The sequence below is a fragment of the Scyliorhinus canicula genome, chromosome 28 (assembly GCF_902713615.1).
Source record: "Scyliorhinus canicula chromosome 28, sScyCan1.1, whole genome shotgun sequence".
NCBI lineage: Eukaryota > Metazoa > Chordata > Chondrichthyes > Carcharhiniformes > Scyliorhinidae > Scyliorhinus > Scyliorhinus canicula.
This window is the reverse complement of record NC_052173.1, coordinates 19,052,434-19,069,174: the sequence shown is the minus strand read 5'-3', so window position 1 is coordinate 19,069,174 and position 16,741 is coordinate 19,052,434. Positions and strand designations below refer to the sequence as shown.

The 16,741-nt window shown below is 54.5% G+C and overlaps 1 protein-coding gene across 3 annotated transcripts in view; it reads right to left on the bottom strand.

The window, feature by feature from the left end:
- The window catches only part of LOC119958252 (GTP-binding protein Rheb-like), a 49,492-nt gene extending 48,714 nt beyond the window's left edge, over window positions 1-778 (bottom strand). The window contains exon 1 of one of the 3 annotated variants that reach the window (XR_005458989.1): window positions 571-778. Coding sequence is in view for 2 of the 3 variants with exons in the window: in XM_038786666.1 (XP_038642594.1) it covers window positions 571-622 (52 nt within the window). In the remaining variant the exon portion in view is untranslated. The remainder of the gene's footprint in view (window positions 1-570) is intronic. The other 2 variants (XM_038786666.1, XM_038786665.1) reach the window with 2 other exon arrangements.
- Window positions 779-16,741: the final 15,963 nt, after the last annotated feature.

Sequence of the window (16,741 nt, the reverse complement as noted above, 5' to 3'; positions counted from 1 at the left end):
AAGGAGCAGTGCTCCGAAAGCTCGTGTTTGAAACAAACCTGTTGGACTTTAACCTGGTGTTGTAAGACTTCTTACTGTGACCACCCCAGTCCAACACCGGCATCTCCACATCATTTCAAACCAGTAATGGGGCTGGAATTCTCTCCCCCCCCCCAGGCTAACTTTGCATTGGGGTCAGAGAAGAAGCTCCTTTTTGGAGGGGGTAATGCAGTGGCACTGAGTTTTAGCAATGGGGAAGGGTGGAGTGCAACTTGGAGACAAGGCAAAGGGGGAAGACCACCAAACTTCTCCATTTGCAAAAAATAAAAAGAAATACATTTCGTCCTCTGCCAGAAATTAGATATATTTTACACAATATTAAAAGCCAATGGATTTAATCACATCAAAACACCCGTGGTAAATGATGGGATTTTAAAAATAACACGACTGGAAAGTGCTCATTTATAGTCGGCAGCATTTAAAATAAATAATATTTAGAATAAAATAATAGTTGTGGAACCGCGCGGCGTCTCCATGGGGACGTCGAATCCCCTCGAGACCCCCCCTCATAGAAAAATCAAAACTACTCACCGACTGATCTATACCCCAACACTGCAATCTTCCGAAACTTCAAAGGGGCCATTTATCGAGGATTACTTGGATTTATATTTTTTATTCTCTCTTTTTTTGTTTGCTTTGAATTACCCGGGCTTGCGTCAGTCACGTGCCCACCCTCCGCCCCGCCCCCTCCTCGGGACAGCGCGTCACACACCCTCTCAGGTGATTTTAATCAGCTTTCCGCACGATTCTGAACGCTTCCCTCCCCGCTTTGCGATAACTAACCCACTATTTCACTCACAGCAACCTCTCTTTTTAAAAAAAAATAGAAATCTCCCCAATGCAACCCCGTCATACACTTTACGGTACTGTCGTAAACTATGTGTCGTCTTCCCCCGAGCCACCTCCCTCTTAGTGCGCCACCTCCTGGGGAGATCTCGCACAGCAGGCATAGAACATAGAACAGTACAGCACAGAACAGGCCCTTCGGCCCTCAATGTTGTGCCGAGCCATGATCACCCTACTTAAACCCACGTAACCACCCTATACCCGTAACCCAACAATCCCCCCTAACCTTACTTTTTAGGACACTACGGGCAATTTAGCATGGCCAATCCACCTAACCCGCACATCTTTGGACATGTGCTTGGCAAGTGTGAAGAACCCTCTTGTCTTTATTGAAAGTCTTCTCACCATGCTCTAAAGCAATGCATCTCAAACTATCTGATGTGGTGTACCGGCAGGTTTTTTTTCCAATGTGCCAGGGACCGGTAAGCGAAACAAGCCAATCCAAGATTACTGTCTCTTTCTTTTCTGGAAACACTCCAAGTACCGGCAAACGATGACTGTACCACACTTTGAGAAGCACTGCTCTAAAACAATGTCTTTTAAACTTTTTTTTGCCTGGGACCCATTTTTACCATCCGGCCAGCCTTCGTGACCCACACCGGACAACATGCCGGATCCACGACGGGTGACCCACACCTACCGATCTTCGCAACCCACACCAGCCAATGTTCATGATCCACGCCAGCCATCCTTTGTAACCCACACCAGCCATCCTTCATAGCTCACACCGACCTTCCGTCATGACCCACACCAGCCATCCTTCGTGACCCACACCGGCCATCCGTCATGACCCACACCAGCCATCCTTCGTGACCCACACCGGCCATCCTTCGTGACCCACACCGGCCATCCTTCATAGCTCACACCGACCATCCGTCATGATCCACGCCAGCCATCCTTCGTGACCCACACCGGCCATCCTTCATAGCTCACACCGACCATCCGTCATGACCCACACCAGCCATCCTTCATAATCCACACCAGCCGATCTTCGTAACCCACACCTGCCATCCTTCATAACCCACACCGGCCGATCTTTGTAACCCACACCTGCCATCCTTCATAACCCACACCGGCCGATCTTTGTAACCCACACCAGCCATCCTTCGTGACCCACACCGGCCATCCTTCATAATCCACACTGGCCGATCTTTGTAACCCACACCGGCCATCCTTCGTGACCCACACCGGCCGATCTTTGTAACCCACACCGGCCATCCTTCGTGACCCACACCGGCCGATCTTTGTAACCCACATCGGCTATCATTCATAATCCACACCGGCCGATCTTTGTAACCCACACCGGCCGATCTTTGTAACCCACACCGGCTATCCTTCATAATCCACACCGGCCGATCTTTGTAACCCACACCGGCCATCCTTCGTGACCCACACCGGCCGATCTTTGTAACCCACACCGGCTATCCTTCATAATCCACACCGGCCGATCTTTGTAACCCACACCGGCCATCCTTCGTGACCCACACCGGCCGATCTTCGTGACCCACACCTGCCATCCTTCGTGACCCACACCGGCCGATCTTCGTGACCCACACCTGCCGATCTTCTTGACCCACACCAGCCATCCTTTGTGACCCACACCGGCCATCCTTCGTGACCCACACCGGCTGATCTTCGTGACCCACATCGGCCATCCTTTGTGACCCACACCTGCCGATCTTCGTGATCCACGACGGCCGATCTTTGTAACCCACACCGGCTATCCTTCATAATCCACACCGGCCGATCTTTGTAACCCACACCGGCCATCCTTCGTGACCCACACCGGCCGATCTTCGTGACCCACACCTGCCATCCTTCGTGACCCACACCGGCCGATCTTCGTGACCCACACCTGCCATCCTTCGTGACCCACACCGGCCGATCATCGTGACCCACACCTGCCGATCTTCGTGACCCACACCAGCCATCCTTTGTGACCCACACCGGCCATCCTTCGTGACCCACACCGGCCGATCTTCGTGACCCACATCGGCCATCCTTCGTGACCCACACCTGCCGATCTTCGTGATCCACGACGGCCGATCTTCGTGATCCACACCGGCCGATCTTCGTGATCCACGACGGCTGATCTTCGTGATCCACACCGGCCGACCATCGTGAACCATGTTGGCCGACCATCGTGAACCATGTTGGCCGACCATCGTGAACCATGTTGGCCGACCATCGTGAACCATGTTCGCCGACCATCGTGAACCATGTTGGCCGACCATCGTGAACCATGTTCGCCGACCTTCGTGAACCACACCGGCCGACCTTTGTGAACCATGTTGGCCGACCTTCGTGATCCACACCGGCCGACCTTCGTGAACCACACCGGCCGACCTTCGTGAACCATGTTGGCCGACCATCGTGATCCACACCGACCGATCTTCGTGATCCACACCGACCGATCTTCGTGATCCACACCGGCCGATCTTCGTGAACCATGTTGGCCGACCATCGTGAACCATGTTGGCCGACCTTCGTGATCCACACCGGCCGATCTTCGTGAACCATGTTGGCCGACCTTCATGATCCACACCGACCGATCTTCGTGAACCATGTTGGCCGACCATCGTGAACCATGTTGGCCGACCTTCGTGATCCACACCGACCGATCTTCGTGAACCATGTTGGCCGACCTTCGTGATCCACACCGGCCGACCATCGTGAACCATGTTGGCCGACCTTCGTGAACCATGTTGGCCGACCTTCGTGATCCACACCGGCCGACCTTCGTGAACCATGTTGGCCGACCTTCGTGAACCATGTTGGCCGACCTTCGTGATCCACACCGGCCGACCTTCGTGAACCTTGTTGGCCGACCTTCGTGATCCACACCGACCGACCTTCGTGAACCATGTTGGCCGACCTTCGTGATCCACACCGACCGACCATCGTGATCCACACCGGCCGACCTTCGTGAACCATGTTGGCCGACCTTCGTGAACCATGTTGGCCGACCATCGTGATCCACACGGACCGATCTTCGTGATCCACACCGACCGACCATCGTGATCCACACCGGCCGACCTTCGTGAACCATGTTGGCCGACCATCGTGATCCACACCGACCGATCTTCGTGAACCATGTTGGCCGACCATCGTGAACCATGTTGGCCGACCTTCGTGATCCACACCGGCCGACCATCGTGAACCATGTTGGCCGATCTTCGTGATCCACACCAACCGATCTTCGTGATCCACACCGACCGATCTTCGTGAACCATGTTGGCCGACCATCGTGATCCACACCGACCGATCTTCGTGAACCATGTTGGCCGACCATCGTGATCCACACCGACCGATCTTCGTGAACCATGTTGGCCGACCATCGTGAACCATGTTGGCCGACGTTCGTGAACCATGTTGGCCGACCATTGTGAACCATGTTGGCCGACCTTCGTGAACCATGTTGGCCGACCATCGTGAACCATGTTGGCCGACCTTCGTGAACCATGTTGGCCGACCTTCGTGATCCACACCGACCGATCTTCGTGATCCACACCGACCGATCTTCGTGAACCATGTTGGCCGACCTTCGTGATCCACACCGGCCGAACTTCGTGATCCACACCGGCCGACCTTCGTGAACCATGTTGGCCGATCTTCGTGATCCACACCGACCGATCTTCGTGAACCATGTTGGCCGACCTTCGTGATCCACACCGACCGATCTTCGTGAACCATGTTGGCCGACCTTCGTGATCCACGACGGCCGACCTTCGTGATCCACACCGGCCGACCATCGTGATCCACACCGGCCGACCATCGTGATCCACACCGACCGACCATCGTGATCTACACCGGCCGTCCTTCGTGATCCACACCGGCCGACCTTCGTGAACCATGTTGGCCGACCATCGTGAACCATGTTGGCCGACCTTCGTGAACCATGTTGGCCGACCATCGTGAACCATGTTGGCCGACCTTCGTGAACCATGTTGGCCGACCTTCGTGATCCACACCGACCGATCTTCGTGATCCACACCGACCGATCTTCGTGAACCATGTTGGCCGACCTTCGTGATCCACACCGGCCGAACTTCGTGATCCACACCGGCCGACCTTCGTGAACCATGTTGGCCGATCTTCGTGATCCACACCGACCGATCTTCGTGAACCATGTTGGCCGACCTTCGTGATCCACACCGACCGATCTTCGTGAACCATGTTGGCCGACCTTCGTGATCCACGACGGCCGACCTTCGTGATCCACACCGGCCGACCATCGTGATCCACACCGACCGACCATCGTGATCTACACCGGCCGTCCTTCGTGATCCACACCGGCCGACCATCGTGAACCATGTTGGCCGATCTTCGTGAACCATGTTGGCCGATCTTCGTGATCCACACCGACCGATCTTCGTGAACCATGTTGGCCGACCTTCGTGATCCACACCGACTGACCATCGTGATCTACACCGGCCGTCCTTCGTGATCCACACCGGCCGACCATCGTGAACCATGTTGGCCGATCTTCGTGAACCATGTTGGCCGATCTTCGTGATCCACACCGGCCGACCTTCGTGATCCACACCGGCCGACCTTCGTGATCCACACCGGCCGATCTTCGTGATCCACGACGGCCAATCTTCGTGAACCATGTTGGCCGACCTTCGTGATCCACGACGGCCAATCTTCGTGAACCATGTTGGCCGACCTTTGTGATCCACACCGACCGATCTTCGTGAACCATGTTGGCCAACCTTTGTGACCCACGCCGGCCAACCTTCGCGACCCACCATTTTCTCTTACCTTTAATGTGATAGGTGAGCCTGCTTTGTCCCCACGATCTCACTTACTTTGTTATTCAATGTTACATTTCTGATAATGATTTCAGCTGATTTAAGATCTCACTGCATCCATTGAAATAGAGGTTTGTCCTCGATCTCGCCATGAATGTCTTTGAAGATTTGAGGGTTTTAATCTTTCACTTGCCAGTACTTCCCTGTATATAACACACATGAACTTTGAATCCTGATTTGCATTGGCACAATTAATAACCCACACCTCACATAATCATCTTTATGCTGCTTTGTTCCTGTTTTCAGCATCTTCTCCATGGGTTGTTCACCCAGAGGAGCTCACACCAGCATTGCTGGCAGCTACAAAATGGAGGAATCTCTCTCTCGCGCCCAGAACACGTGGTGTCAGCGTATGGGGCATGTGACCTGCTCTCTGCTGCCGCTCCAGCAGCTACAAAATGGAGGAATCTCTCTCGCGCCCAGAACACGTGGTGTTAGCGTATGGGGCATGTGACCTGCTGTCTGCCGCTCCAGCAGCTACAAAATGGAGGAATCTCTCTCGCGCCCAGAACACGTGGTGTCAGCGTATGGGGCATGTGACCTGCTGTCTGCCGCTCCAGCAGCTACAAAATGGAGGAATCTCTCTCGCGCCCAGAACACGTGGTGTCAGCGTATGGGGCATGTGACCTGCTCTCTGCTGCCGCTCCAGCAGCTACAAAATGGAGGAATCTCTCTCGCACCCAGAACACGTGGTGTTAGCGTATGGGGCATGTGACCTGCTGTCTGCCGCCGCTCCAGCAGCTACAAAATGGAGGAATCTCTCTCTCGCGCCCAGAACACGTGGTGTCAGCGTATGGGGCATGTGACCTGCTGTCTGCTGCCACTCCAGCAGCTACAAAATGGAGGAATCTCTCTCGCGTGCCCAGAACACGTGGTGTCAACGTATGGGGCATGTGACCAGCTCTCTGCTGCCACTCCAGCAGCTACAAAATGGAGGAATCTCTCTCGCGCCCAGAACACGTGGTGTCAGCGTATGGGGCATGTGACCTGCTCTCTGCTGCCGCTCCAGCAGCTACAAAATGGAGGAATCTCTCTCGCGCCCAGAACACGTGGTGTCAGCGTATGGGACATGTGACCTGCTGTCTGCTGCCGCTCCAGCAGCTACAAAATGGAGGAATCTCTCTCTCACGCCCAGAACACGTGGTGTCAGCGTATGGGGCATGTGACCTGCTCTCTGCTGCCGCTCCAGCAGCTACAAAATGGAGGAATCTCTCGCGTGCCCAGAACACGTGGTGTCAGCGTATGGGACATGTGACCTGCTGTCTGCCGCTCCAGCAGCTATAAAATGGAGGAATCTCTCTCACGCCCAGAACACGTGGTGTCAGCGTATGGGGCATGTGACCAGCTCTCTGCCGCCGCTCCAGCAGCTACAAAATGGAGGAATCTCTCTCGCGCCCAGAACACGTGGTGTCAGCGTATGGGGCATGTGACCTGCTGTCTGCTGCCGCTCCAGCAGCTACAAAATGGAGGAATCTCTCTCGCGCCCAGAACACGTGGTGTCAGCGTATGGGGCATGTGACCTGCTGTCTGCTGCTCCAGCAGCTAAAAAATGGAGGAATCTTTCTCGTGCCCAGAACACGTGGTGTCAGCGTATGGGGCATGTGACCTGCTGCCTGCCGCTCCAGCAGCTACAAAATGGAGGAATCTCTCTCTCGCGCCCAGAACACGTGGTGTCAGCGTATGGGGCATGTGACCTGCTCTCTGCTGCCGCTCAAGCAGCTACAAAATGGAGGAATCTCTCGCGTGCCCAGAACACGTGGTGTCAGCGTATGGGGCATGTGACCTGCTGTCTGCCGCCGCTCCAGCAGCTACAAAATGGAGGAATCTCTCTCGCGCCCAGAACACGTGGTGTCAGCGTATGGGGCATGTGACCTGCTGTCTGCTGCCGCTCCAGCAGCTACAAAATGGAGGAATCTCTCTCGCCCAGAACACGTGGTGTTAGCGTATGGGGCATGTGACCAGCTGTCTGCCGCTCCAGCAGCTACAAAATGGAGGAATCTCTCTCGTGCCCAGAACACGTGGTGTCAGCGTATGGGGCACGTGACCTGCTGTCTGCCGCTCCAGCAGCTACAAAATGGAGGAATCTCTCTCGCGCCCAGAACACGTGGTGTCAGCGTATGGGACATGTGACCTGCTGTCTGCTGCCGCCCAGCAGCTACAAAATGGAGGAATCTCTCTCTCGCCCAGAACACGTGGTGTCAGCGTAGGGACATGGACCGCTCTGCGCCGCTCCAGCAGTACAAATGGAGGATCTCTCTCTCGCGCCAAACAGTGGTGTCAGCGTATGGGGCATGTGACCTGCTCTCTGCCGCTCCAGCAGCTACAAAATGGAGGAATTCTCTCTCGTGCCCAGAACACTGTGTCAGCGTATGTGCCAGCGTCTGAGGGCCAAAATGGAGATCTCTTCGCGCCAGAACAAGGTATGGGGCATGGACCTGCTTCTCTGCCGCTCCAGCAGCTACAAAATGGAGGAATCTCTCTCGCGCCCAGAACACGTGGTGTCAGCGTATGGGGCATGTGACCTGCTCTCTGCCGCTCCAGCAGCTACAAAATGGAGGAATCTCTCTCTCGCGTGCCCAGAACACGTGGTGTCAGCGTATGGGACATGTGACCAGCTGTCTGCCGCTCCAGCAGCTACAAAATGGAGGAATCTCTCTCTCTCGCGCCCAGAACACGTGGTGTCAGCGTATGGGGCATGTGACCTGCTGTCTGCTGCCGCTCCAGCAGCTACAAAATGGAGGAATCTCTCTCGCGCCCAGAACACGTGGTGTCAGTGTATGGGACATGTGACCTGCTGTCTGCTGCCGCTCCAGCAGCTACAAAATGGAGGAATCTCTCTCGCGTGCCCAGAACACGTGGTGTCAGCGTATGGGGCATGTGACCTGCTGTCTGCTGCCGCTCCAGCAGCTACAAAATGGAGGAATCTCTCTCTCGCCCAGAACACGTGGTGTCAGCGTATGGGACATGTGACCTGCTGTCTGCCGCTCCAGCAGCTACAAATGGAGGAATCTCTCTCTCGCCCAGAACACGTGGTGTCAGCGTATGGGGCATGTGACCTGCTGTCTGCCGCTCCAGCAGCTACAAAATGGAGGAATCTCTCTCGTGCCCAGAACACGTGGTGTCAGCGTATGGGGCATGTGACCTGCTCTCTGCCGCTCCAGCAGCTACAAAATGGAGGAATCTCTCTCTCGCGCCCAGAACACGTGGTGTCAGCGTATGGGGCATGTGACCAGCTCTCTGCTGCCACTCCAGCAGCTACAAAATGGAGGAATCTCTCTCGCGTGCCCAGAACACGTGGTGTCAGCGTATGGGGCATGTGACCTGCTGTCTGCCGCTCCAGCAGCTACAAAATGGAGGAATCTCTCTCGCGCCCAGAACACGTGGTGTCAGCGTATGGGGCATGTGACCTGCTGTCTGCCGCTCCAGCAGCTACAAAATGGAGGAATCTCTCTCGCGTGCCCATAGCACGTGGTGTCAGCGTATGGGGCATGTGACCTGCTGTCTGCCGCTCCAGCAGCTACAAAATGGAGGAATCTCTCTCTCGCCCAGAACACGTGGTGTCAGCGTATGGGGCATGTGACCGGCTGTCTGCTGCCGCTCCAGCAGCTACAAAATGGAGGAATCTCTCTTGCGTGCCCAGAACACGTGGTGTCAGCGTATGGGGCATGTGACCTGCTGTCTGCTGCCGCTCCAGCAGCTACAAAATGGAGGAATCTCTCTCGCGTGCCCAGAACACGTGGTGTCAGTGTATGGGGCATGTGACCTGCTCTCTGCCGCTCCAGCAGCTACAAAATGGAGGAATCTCTCTCTCGCGTGCCCAGAACACGTGGTGTCAGCGTATGGGGCATGTGACCTGCTGTCTGCTGCCGCTCCAGCAGCTACAAAATGGAGGAATCTCTCTCGCGCCCAGAACACGTGGTGTCAGCGTATGGGGCATGTGACCAGCTGTCTGCCGCTCCAGCAGCTACAAAATGGAGGAATCTCTCTCTGGCGCCCAGAACACGTGGCGTCAGCGTATGGGGCATGTGACCTGCTCTCTGCTGCCGCTGCAGCAGCTACAAAATGGAGGAATCTCTCTCGCGCCCAGAACACGTGGTGTCAGCGTATGGGGCATGTGACCTGCTCTCTGCTGCCGCTCCAGCAGCTACAAAATGGAGGAATCTCTCTCGCGCCCAGAACACGTGGTGTCAGCGTATGGGGCATGTGACCAGCTGTCTGCCGCTCCAGCAGCTACAAAATGGAGGAATCTCTCTCTCTCACCCAGAACACGTGGTGTCAGCGTATGGGGCATGTGACCTGCTCTCTGCTGCCGCTCCAGCAGCTACAAAATGGAGGAATCTCTCTCTCACGCCCAGAACACGTGGTGTCAGCGTATGGGGCATGTGACCTGCTCTCTGCTGCTGCTCCAGCAGCTACAAAATGGAGGAATCTCTCTCGCCCAGAACACGTGGTGTCAGCGTATGGGACATGTGACCTGCTGTCTGCTGCCACTCCAGCAGCTACAAAATGGAGGAATCTCTCTCGAGTACCCAGAACACGTGGTGTCAGCGTATGGGGCATGTGACCAGCTGTCTGCCGCTCCAGCAGCTACAAAATGGAGGAATCTCTCTCGCGTGCCCAGAACACGTGGTGTCAGCGTATGGGGCATGTGACCAGCTGTCTGCCGCTCCAGCAGCTACAAAATGGAGGAATCTCTCTCTCGCGCCCAGAACACGTGGTGTCAGCGTATGGGACATGTGACCTGCTCTCTGCTGCCGCTCCAGCAGCTACAAAATGGAGGAATCTCTCTCGTGCCCAGAACACGTGGTGTCAGCGTATGGGGCATGTGACCTGCTGTCTGCTGCAGCTCCAGCAGCTACAAAATGGAGGAATCTCTCTCTTGCGCCCAGAACACGTGGTGTCAGCGTATGGGGCATGTGACCTGCTCTCTGCTGCCGCTCCAGCAGCTACAAAATGGAGGAATCTCTCTCTCGCGCCCAGAACACGTGGTGTCAGCGTATGGGACATGTGACCTGCTGTCTGTCGCCGCTCCAGCAGCTACAAAATGGAGGAATCTCTCTCTCGCGTGCCCAGAACACGTGGTGTCAGCGTATGGGGCATGTGACCTGCTGTCTGCCGCTCCAGCAGCTACAAAATGGAGGAATCTCTCTTGCGTGCCCAGAACACGTGGTGTCAGCGTATGGGACATGTGACCTGCTGTCTGCTGCCGCTCCAGCAGCTACAAAATGGAGGAATCTCTCTCGCGCCCAGAACACGTGGTGTCAGCGTATGGGGCATGTGACCTGCTCTCTGCCGCTCCAGCAGCTACAAAATGGAGGAATCTCTCTCACGCCCAGAACACGTGGTGTCAGCGTATGGGGCATGTGACCTGCTGTCTGCCACTCCAGCAGCTACAAAATGGAGGAATCTCTCTCGCGTGCCCAGAACACGTGGTGTCAGCGTATGGGACATGTGACCTGCTGTCTGCCGCTCCAGCAGCTACAAAATGGAGGAATGTCTCTCGTGCCCAGAACACGTGGTGTCAGCGTATGGGGCATGTGACCTGCTGTCTGCTGCCGCTCCAGCAGCTACAAAATGGAGGAATCTCTCTCTCGCGTGCCCAGAACACGTGGTGTCAGCGTATGGGACATGTGACCTGCTGTCTGCTGCCACTCCAGCAGCTACAAAATGGAGGAATCTCTCTGGCGCCCAGAACACGTGGTGTCAGCGTATGGGGCATGTGACCTGCTGTCTGCTGCCGCTCCAGCAGCTACAAAATGGAGGAATCTCTCTCGCCCAGAACACGTGGTGTCAGCGTATGGGACATGTGACCTGCTGTCTGCTGCCGCTCCAGCAGCTACAAAATGGAGGAATCTCTCTCTCGCGCCCAGAACACGTGGTGTCAGCGTATGGGGCATGTGACCTGCTCTCTGCTGCCGCTCCAGGCAGGAAGACTCCAGCGATTTAGAAATAAATCTGCTCCTGGGTCAGTGTGCTGACGTCAGGAGGAGGCGTTTTGCCCAGCTGGGCTCCGGGCCAGCGCACTGCTGAGGGGGTACGCATACGCGGGATAGCCGGAATACTGAGAGCCGATTCTTGCCGGCATTTTTAAAAGCCGGTCGTGCGGTTGGGCACTACTTTCTGCAATCGGGAATGCCGTGGCGCATGGCCCCATGAGGGGGAACGCCGCCACTCGTGCCCGCGACCCTCCCGACACCCGGGTTTGAAAATGACTGCTCTAAAGTTACTGTTGACACACAGACAATTTCAGTCTTATTTTTTGGTGGAGTATGCAGGCCAGTCAGTGTAAAACCAGAGAAGTGGAGTACAACTCAGTGCGTATTGAAACCAGGATTTTAAAAATATTTACTGAGATCCCAAGGACAATTCTCAAACGTATAACACGCCTTGCTTCAATGTATTAATAATAGCTTATTGTGACAAGTAGGTTTCAATGAAGTTACTGTGAAAAGCCCCTAGTTGCCACATTCTGGCACCTGTTCAGCGAGGCTGATACAGGAATTGAACCCACGTTGCTGGCCTTGTTCTGCATTACAAGCCAGCTGTTTAACCCACTGTGCTATTAAGCCTCTAATTGCTTTAACCAAATCTATGTTGGTGTTCATCCTCTGCGCAAGCAATAGTCTTAATCACCCTACTCCCCTTTATTCCCCTTTCCATCAACCACCGAACTAAATTCTGGTACTACATCCTGCAGCCTGTCAACCTTCCACGTAAAATATTTCTTCTGCTCTAAATCTGTTAATTTAATTCTACATTTAATATTATATCTATGTCTCAACCACAGTAAGAAGTCTTACACCAGGTTAAAGTCCAACAGGTTTGATTTGAATCACTAGCTTTCAGAACACAGCTCCTCAGGTGAGGAAGGAGCAGTGCTCCGAAAGCTCGTGTTTGAAACAAATCTGTTGGACTTTAACCTGGTGTTGTAAGGCTTCTTACTGTGCTCACCCCAGTCCATCACCGGCATCTCCACATCATGTCAACTAGTAGAAACAGTCTATTCCTTCTACATTATCCCATTCCTTCATGATTAAAAAAAAATTTGACGTACCCAATTATTAAGGGGCAGTTTTAGCATGGCCAATCCATCCACCCTGTACATCTTTGGGTTGTGAGGGTGAGACCCACACAGACACGGGAAGAATGTGCAAACTCCACATGGTCAGTGGAGTACGTAGAACATACAATGCAGAAGGAGGCCATTCAGCCCTTCGAGTTTGCACCAACCCACTTAAGCCCTCACTTCTCCCCTATCCCCCCTAACCTTTTTGGACACTAAGGGCAATTTATCATGGTCAGTCCACCTAACCTGCATGTCTTTGGACTGTGGGAGGAAACCGGAGCACCCGGAGGAAACCCACGCACACACGGGGAGAACGTGCAGACTCTGCACAGACAGTGACCCAAGCGGGGAATCGAACCTGGGACCCTGGAGCTGTGAAGCAACAGTGCTAACCACTGAACTACCGTGCCACCCAAGTTACTTTCATTTGCATATGCATTGGGCACATCAAATTAGTAACAATACCCTAGAGGAGGAATTCCTGTAGTGTACATGGATGACTTTCTAGACCAATACGTTGAGGAATCAGCAGACTATCCTAGACTGGGTATTGTGTAATGAGAAAGGAATAATTGGGAATCTAATTGTGTGAGGGCTCTTGGGGATGAGCGACCATAATATGATAGAATTCTTCATCAAGATGAAGAGTGACATTTGGTGCGATTTAACGCCCATGTGCGAATAGCGGGATGTTGGCACCGAGAACAACCCCGCTATCAAACGGGATTCTATTTTTTTTACCTCTGCGAGGATTGCCCGCCAAGGCCACACTTACCTCACTTTCCTGCACTAAGAAGTTGATGCAGGAAGAGATCAGGGGCCATATTAAAGTTCTGCCCTGATCTCTCAATGCCTCCCCACCAGGGCCTCTGACCTTCCCCCCCCCCCTCCCCATGCCACAGTTTAGCTCTTAGGGAGCCCCCGAGACCCCCTCACTCCACCTCTAAGGGCACCCCGGGCTGATCCCTGGCAGTGCCAACGTGGCACCTTGGAACTGCCAGCTGGCATTGTTACCCGGGCACTCTGGCAGTGCCAAATTGCACCTGCGTGTAAAATGAAAGCACATGGGATTGGGGGTAGTGTATTGAGATGGATAGAAAACTTGTTTGGAAGACAGGAAACGAGTCAGAATAAACTGGCCTTTTTCCAAATGGCAGGCAGTAACTGGTGGGGTACTGCAGGAATCGGTGCTGGGATCCCAGTTTATCCACTTTGGTAATAATAACAACAGAATCCCGGCTCTGGGTCACTGTCCGTGTGGAGTTTGCACATTCTCCCCGTGTCTGCGTGGGTTTCGCCCCCACAACCCAAAAATGTGCAGAGTAGGTGGATTGGCCACGCTAAATTGCCCCTTAATAGAAAAAATAATTGGGTAATCTAAATTTAAAAAAAAAATAAAAATAATAACAACAGGAAGGCAGATTATAATCTGTATGGCTATAGACTGAGAGAGGGGATGGGCAATGAGACCTGGGTGTCTTTGTATACCAGTCACTGAAAGTAAGCGCGCAGGTACAGCAGGCAGTAAAGAAGGCTAATGGTATATTGGTAAAAGCAAATTACTGTGGATGCTGGAATGTGAAACAAACACAGACAATGCTGGACAATCTCAGCAGGTCTGACAGCATCTGTGGAGAGAGAAGGGAGCTGACGTTTCCAGTCTGGGTGACCCTTTGTAAAACCTGGAGAGAACTGAAAATGCGGTCAGATTTATACTGTTGTTGGGGGGGGGGGGGGGGGGGGGGCTGGATAGGGGAGCCGGATAGGGGGCCAGCAATAGGTGAAGATTGACAAAGATGTGGACAGAAAGACAAAGGGGATGTAAATGGAGGTGATTAAGGCTGAGAAGCGGCTGATAGTGGCACAGAAAGAGATTAGAATGTGTGAATGGCAGAACAAAGGTGAGCAGTGGGTCAAAGGGCAACTAGGGACAGACGGTCCAAGTGGAGTGGGGGGGGGGGGGGGGGGGAGGGGAGGGGGGGAGAATGGTGAGGAAAAAATAGATCAATGGAAGAAATGAAAATAAATGGATAGAAATAAAAATGGGGTGAAGGTGAGAGTACACAGTCTGAAGTTGTTGAACTCAATGTTAAGTCCGGAAGGCTGTAACGTGCCGAATTGGAAGATGAGGTGCTGTTCCTCCAGTTTGAGCTGGGCTTCACTGGAACATTGCAGCAGGCCAAGGACGGACACATCCATAGGACCAGGGAGGCCCTCATCCTCGCCCGATTGTCATAGGACGTTGGTTTGTCCGTCATCTCTCCCCCTCCCCCCTTACAACCCAACATTCCCACTCCTGCCCCCACACCTCACATTACCCCTTCCCTTTTCTCCCTCCAGATCATTCCCCCCCCCACCCACCCATTACCTGCCATCTCACACCACCCCCTCCCTGAATCGCCCTGTCCCACCCTCCCAGAGTCTGTGTTACATCACTCCAGGGTGATGGGTCTGTGTCAGCACTGTCAGTGGGTCAATATACAAGGCAGAAGAGTGATGATAACCCGCTGTGAGTTGAGCTCTGGTGCTCTCCAATCTATGCCATAGCGTGACTCCAGTCTGTCTGCTGAGTGTGCGCTCACACCCATCACCTGCACATCGTATGCCTTGGGATTGAGGGGGCGTGCAGGTTGGTAGCTGGGAGCCCAGGGGCTGGGGAAGGGTGCAAAGGACTACTGGGGGAGGGGGATGCATGCCGGCCCTTATTGCGGAATAACATGACAGAGGCTTCACATCTCCTATGTGGGTTTCCTCCGGGTGCTCCGGTTTCCTCCCACAAGTCCTGAAAGACGTGCCGTTAGGTGAATTGGACATTCTGAATTCTCCCTCTGTGACCCGAACAGGCGCCGGAATGTGGCGACTAGGGGCTTTTCACAGTAACTTCATTGCAGTGTTAATGTAAGCCTACTTGGGACAGTAATAAAAACTATTATGTGACAATTTTTAATGGTGTACAGTCGTGACCCCAGCCATCCCTCACCCCGATTGTACTGCCTTCCCTCCCCCCAAATACCCCCTCAGTGATCCTCTATCTGCTTAGCCCTCCATGCTCCACCGCTATGTCTAGGCGTGTCCCCAGGATGCACATCAAGGGTGGGGGCAGCCTGCTGCTTACCGCATCCTGTGGCCTTTGATGCCCCTGGCAGACGTCCTCTGGGGGTCTTGGGGCTGGAGGGCCTTCTGACTTGGTGGTGACACATGCCTCACCGTGCCACCCTGTTTAGCACGCTGACTCTGAGACGCGCCATTGTCTCAGGAGAGCTGGTGACTGCCGTCATCACCTCGAAGGGAGGCTTTGGGTTGGCCTCCATACTCCCTTCTCCAGGGCTCGTTCCTCGGGAGGGGGGAGGGTGAGGATCCTGAGTTCTGACACCCCACTGCACGTCTGGGTCCTTTCCCGTCTGTTGCGGGCCAACGTCTCCTGCGGGGACATGGATGGAGCATTGTGAGCTGCCACTTCAAGCATTGGGGGTCGGGGGGCAGACGGCTATGGTGGGGGATAGGTGTGGGCACCACTGCTAGGCATGGGTGGGGTGTGCTCGTGGGTGTGCTGGGGCACATCACAGCATTGTACTGGGGGGAGGAGGTGGCAGCAGCAGGCACAGGTCCGTTGGGGGTGGCAGGCGGGACCAGTGCCAGGAGTTGATGCCAACTCATGCCTGGAGATCATTGAGTTTCTTACGGCATTGTGTGGCCATCCTCCTTGCCACTCTCCCTGCGCTGACGGCTGCTATGCCTCCTAGGCGGCACTGGCTGCCCTGTGGCTGACCCTCTGACCCCCTCGGGGGAACAGGGTATCCCATCTGGACTCCCTGCATCCATCAATCTGGCCAGGTCGGCATCCCCGAATCGGGTAACGGGTCTGTGCGGTGGCATGGCTGCTTACTCTCTGGGGTTTGCTCTGCGGGATTGGTTTCAGAGCTGCTCCCCCTCGTTAGCGGGGAACTGCCAGATACGGTCTCGGCGAATCAGCTGG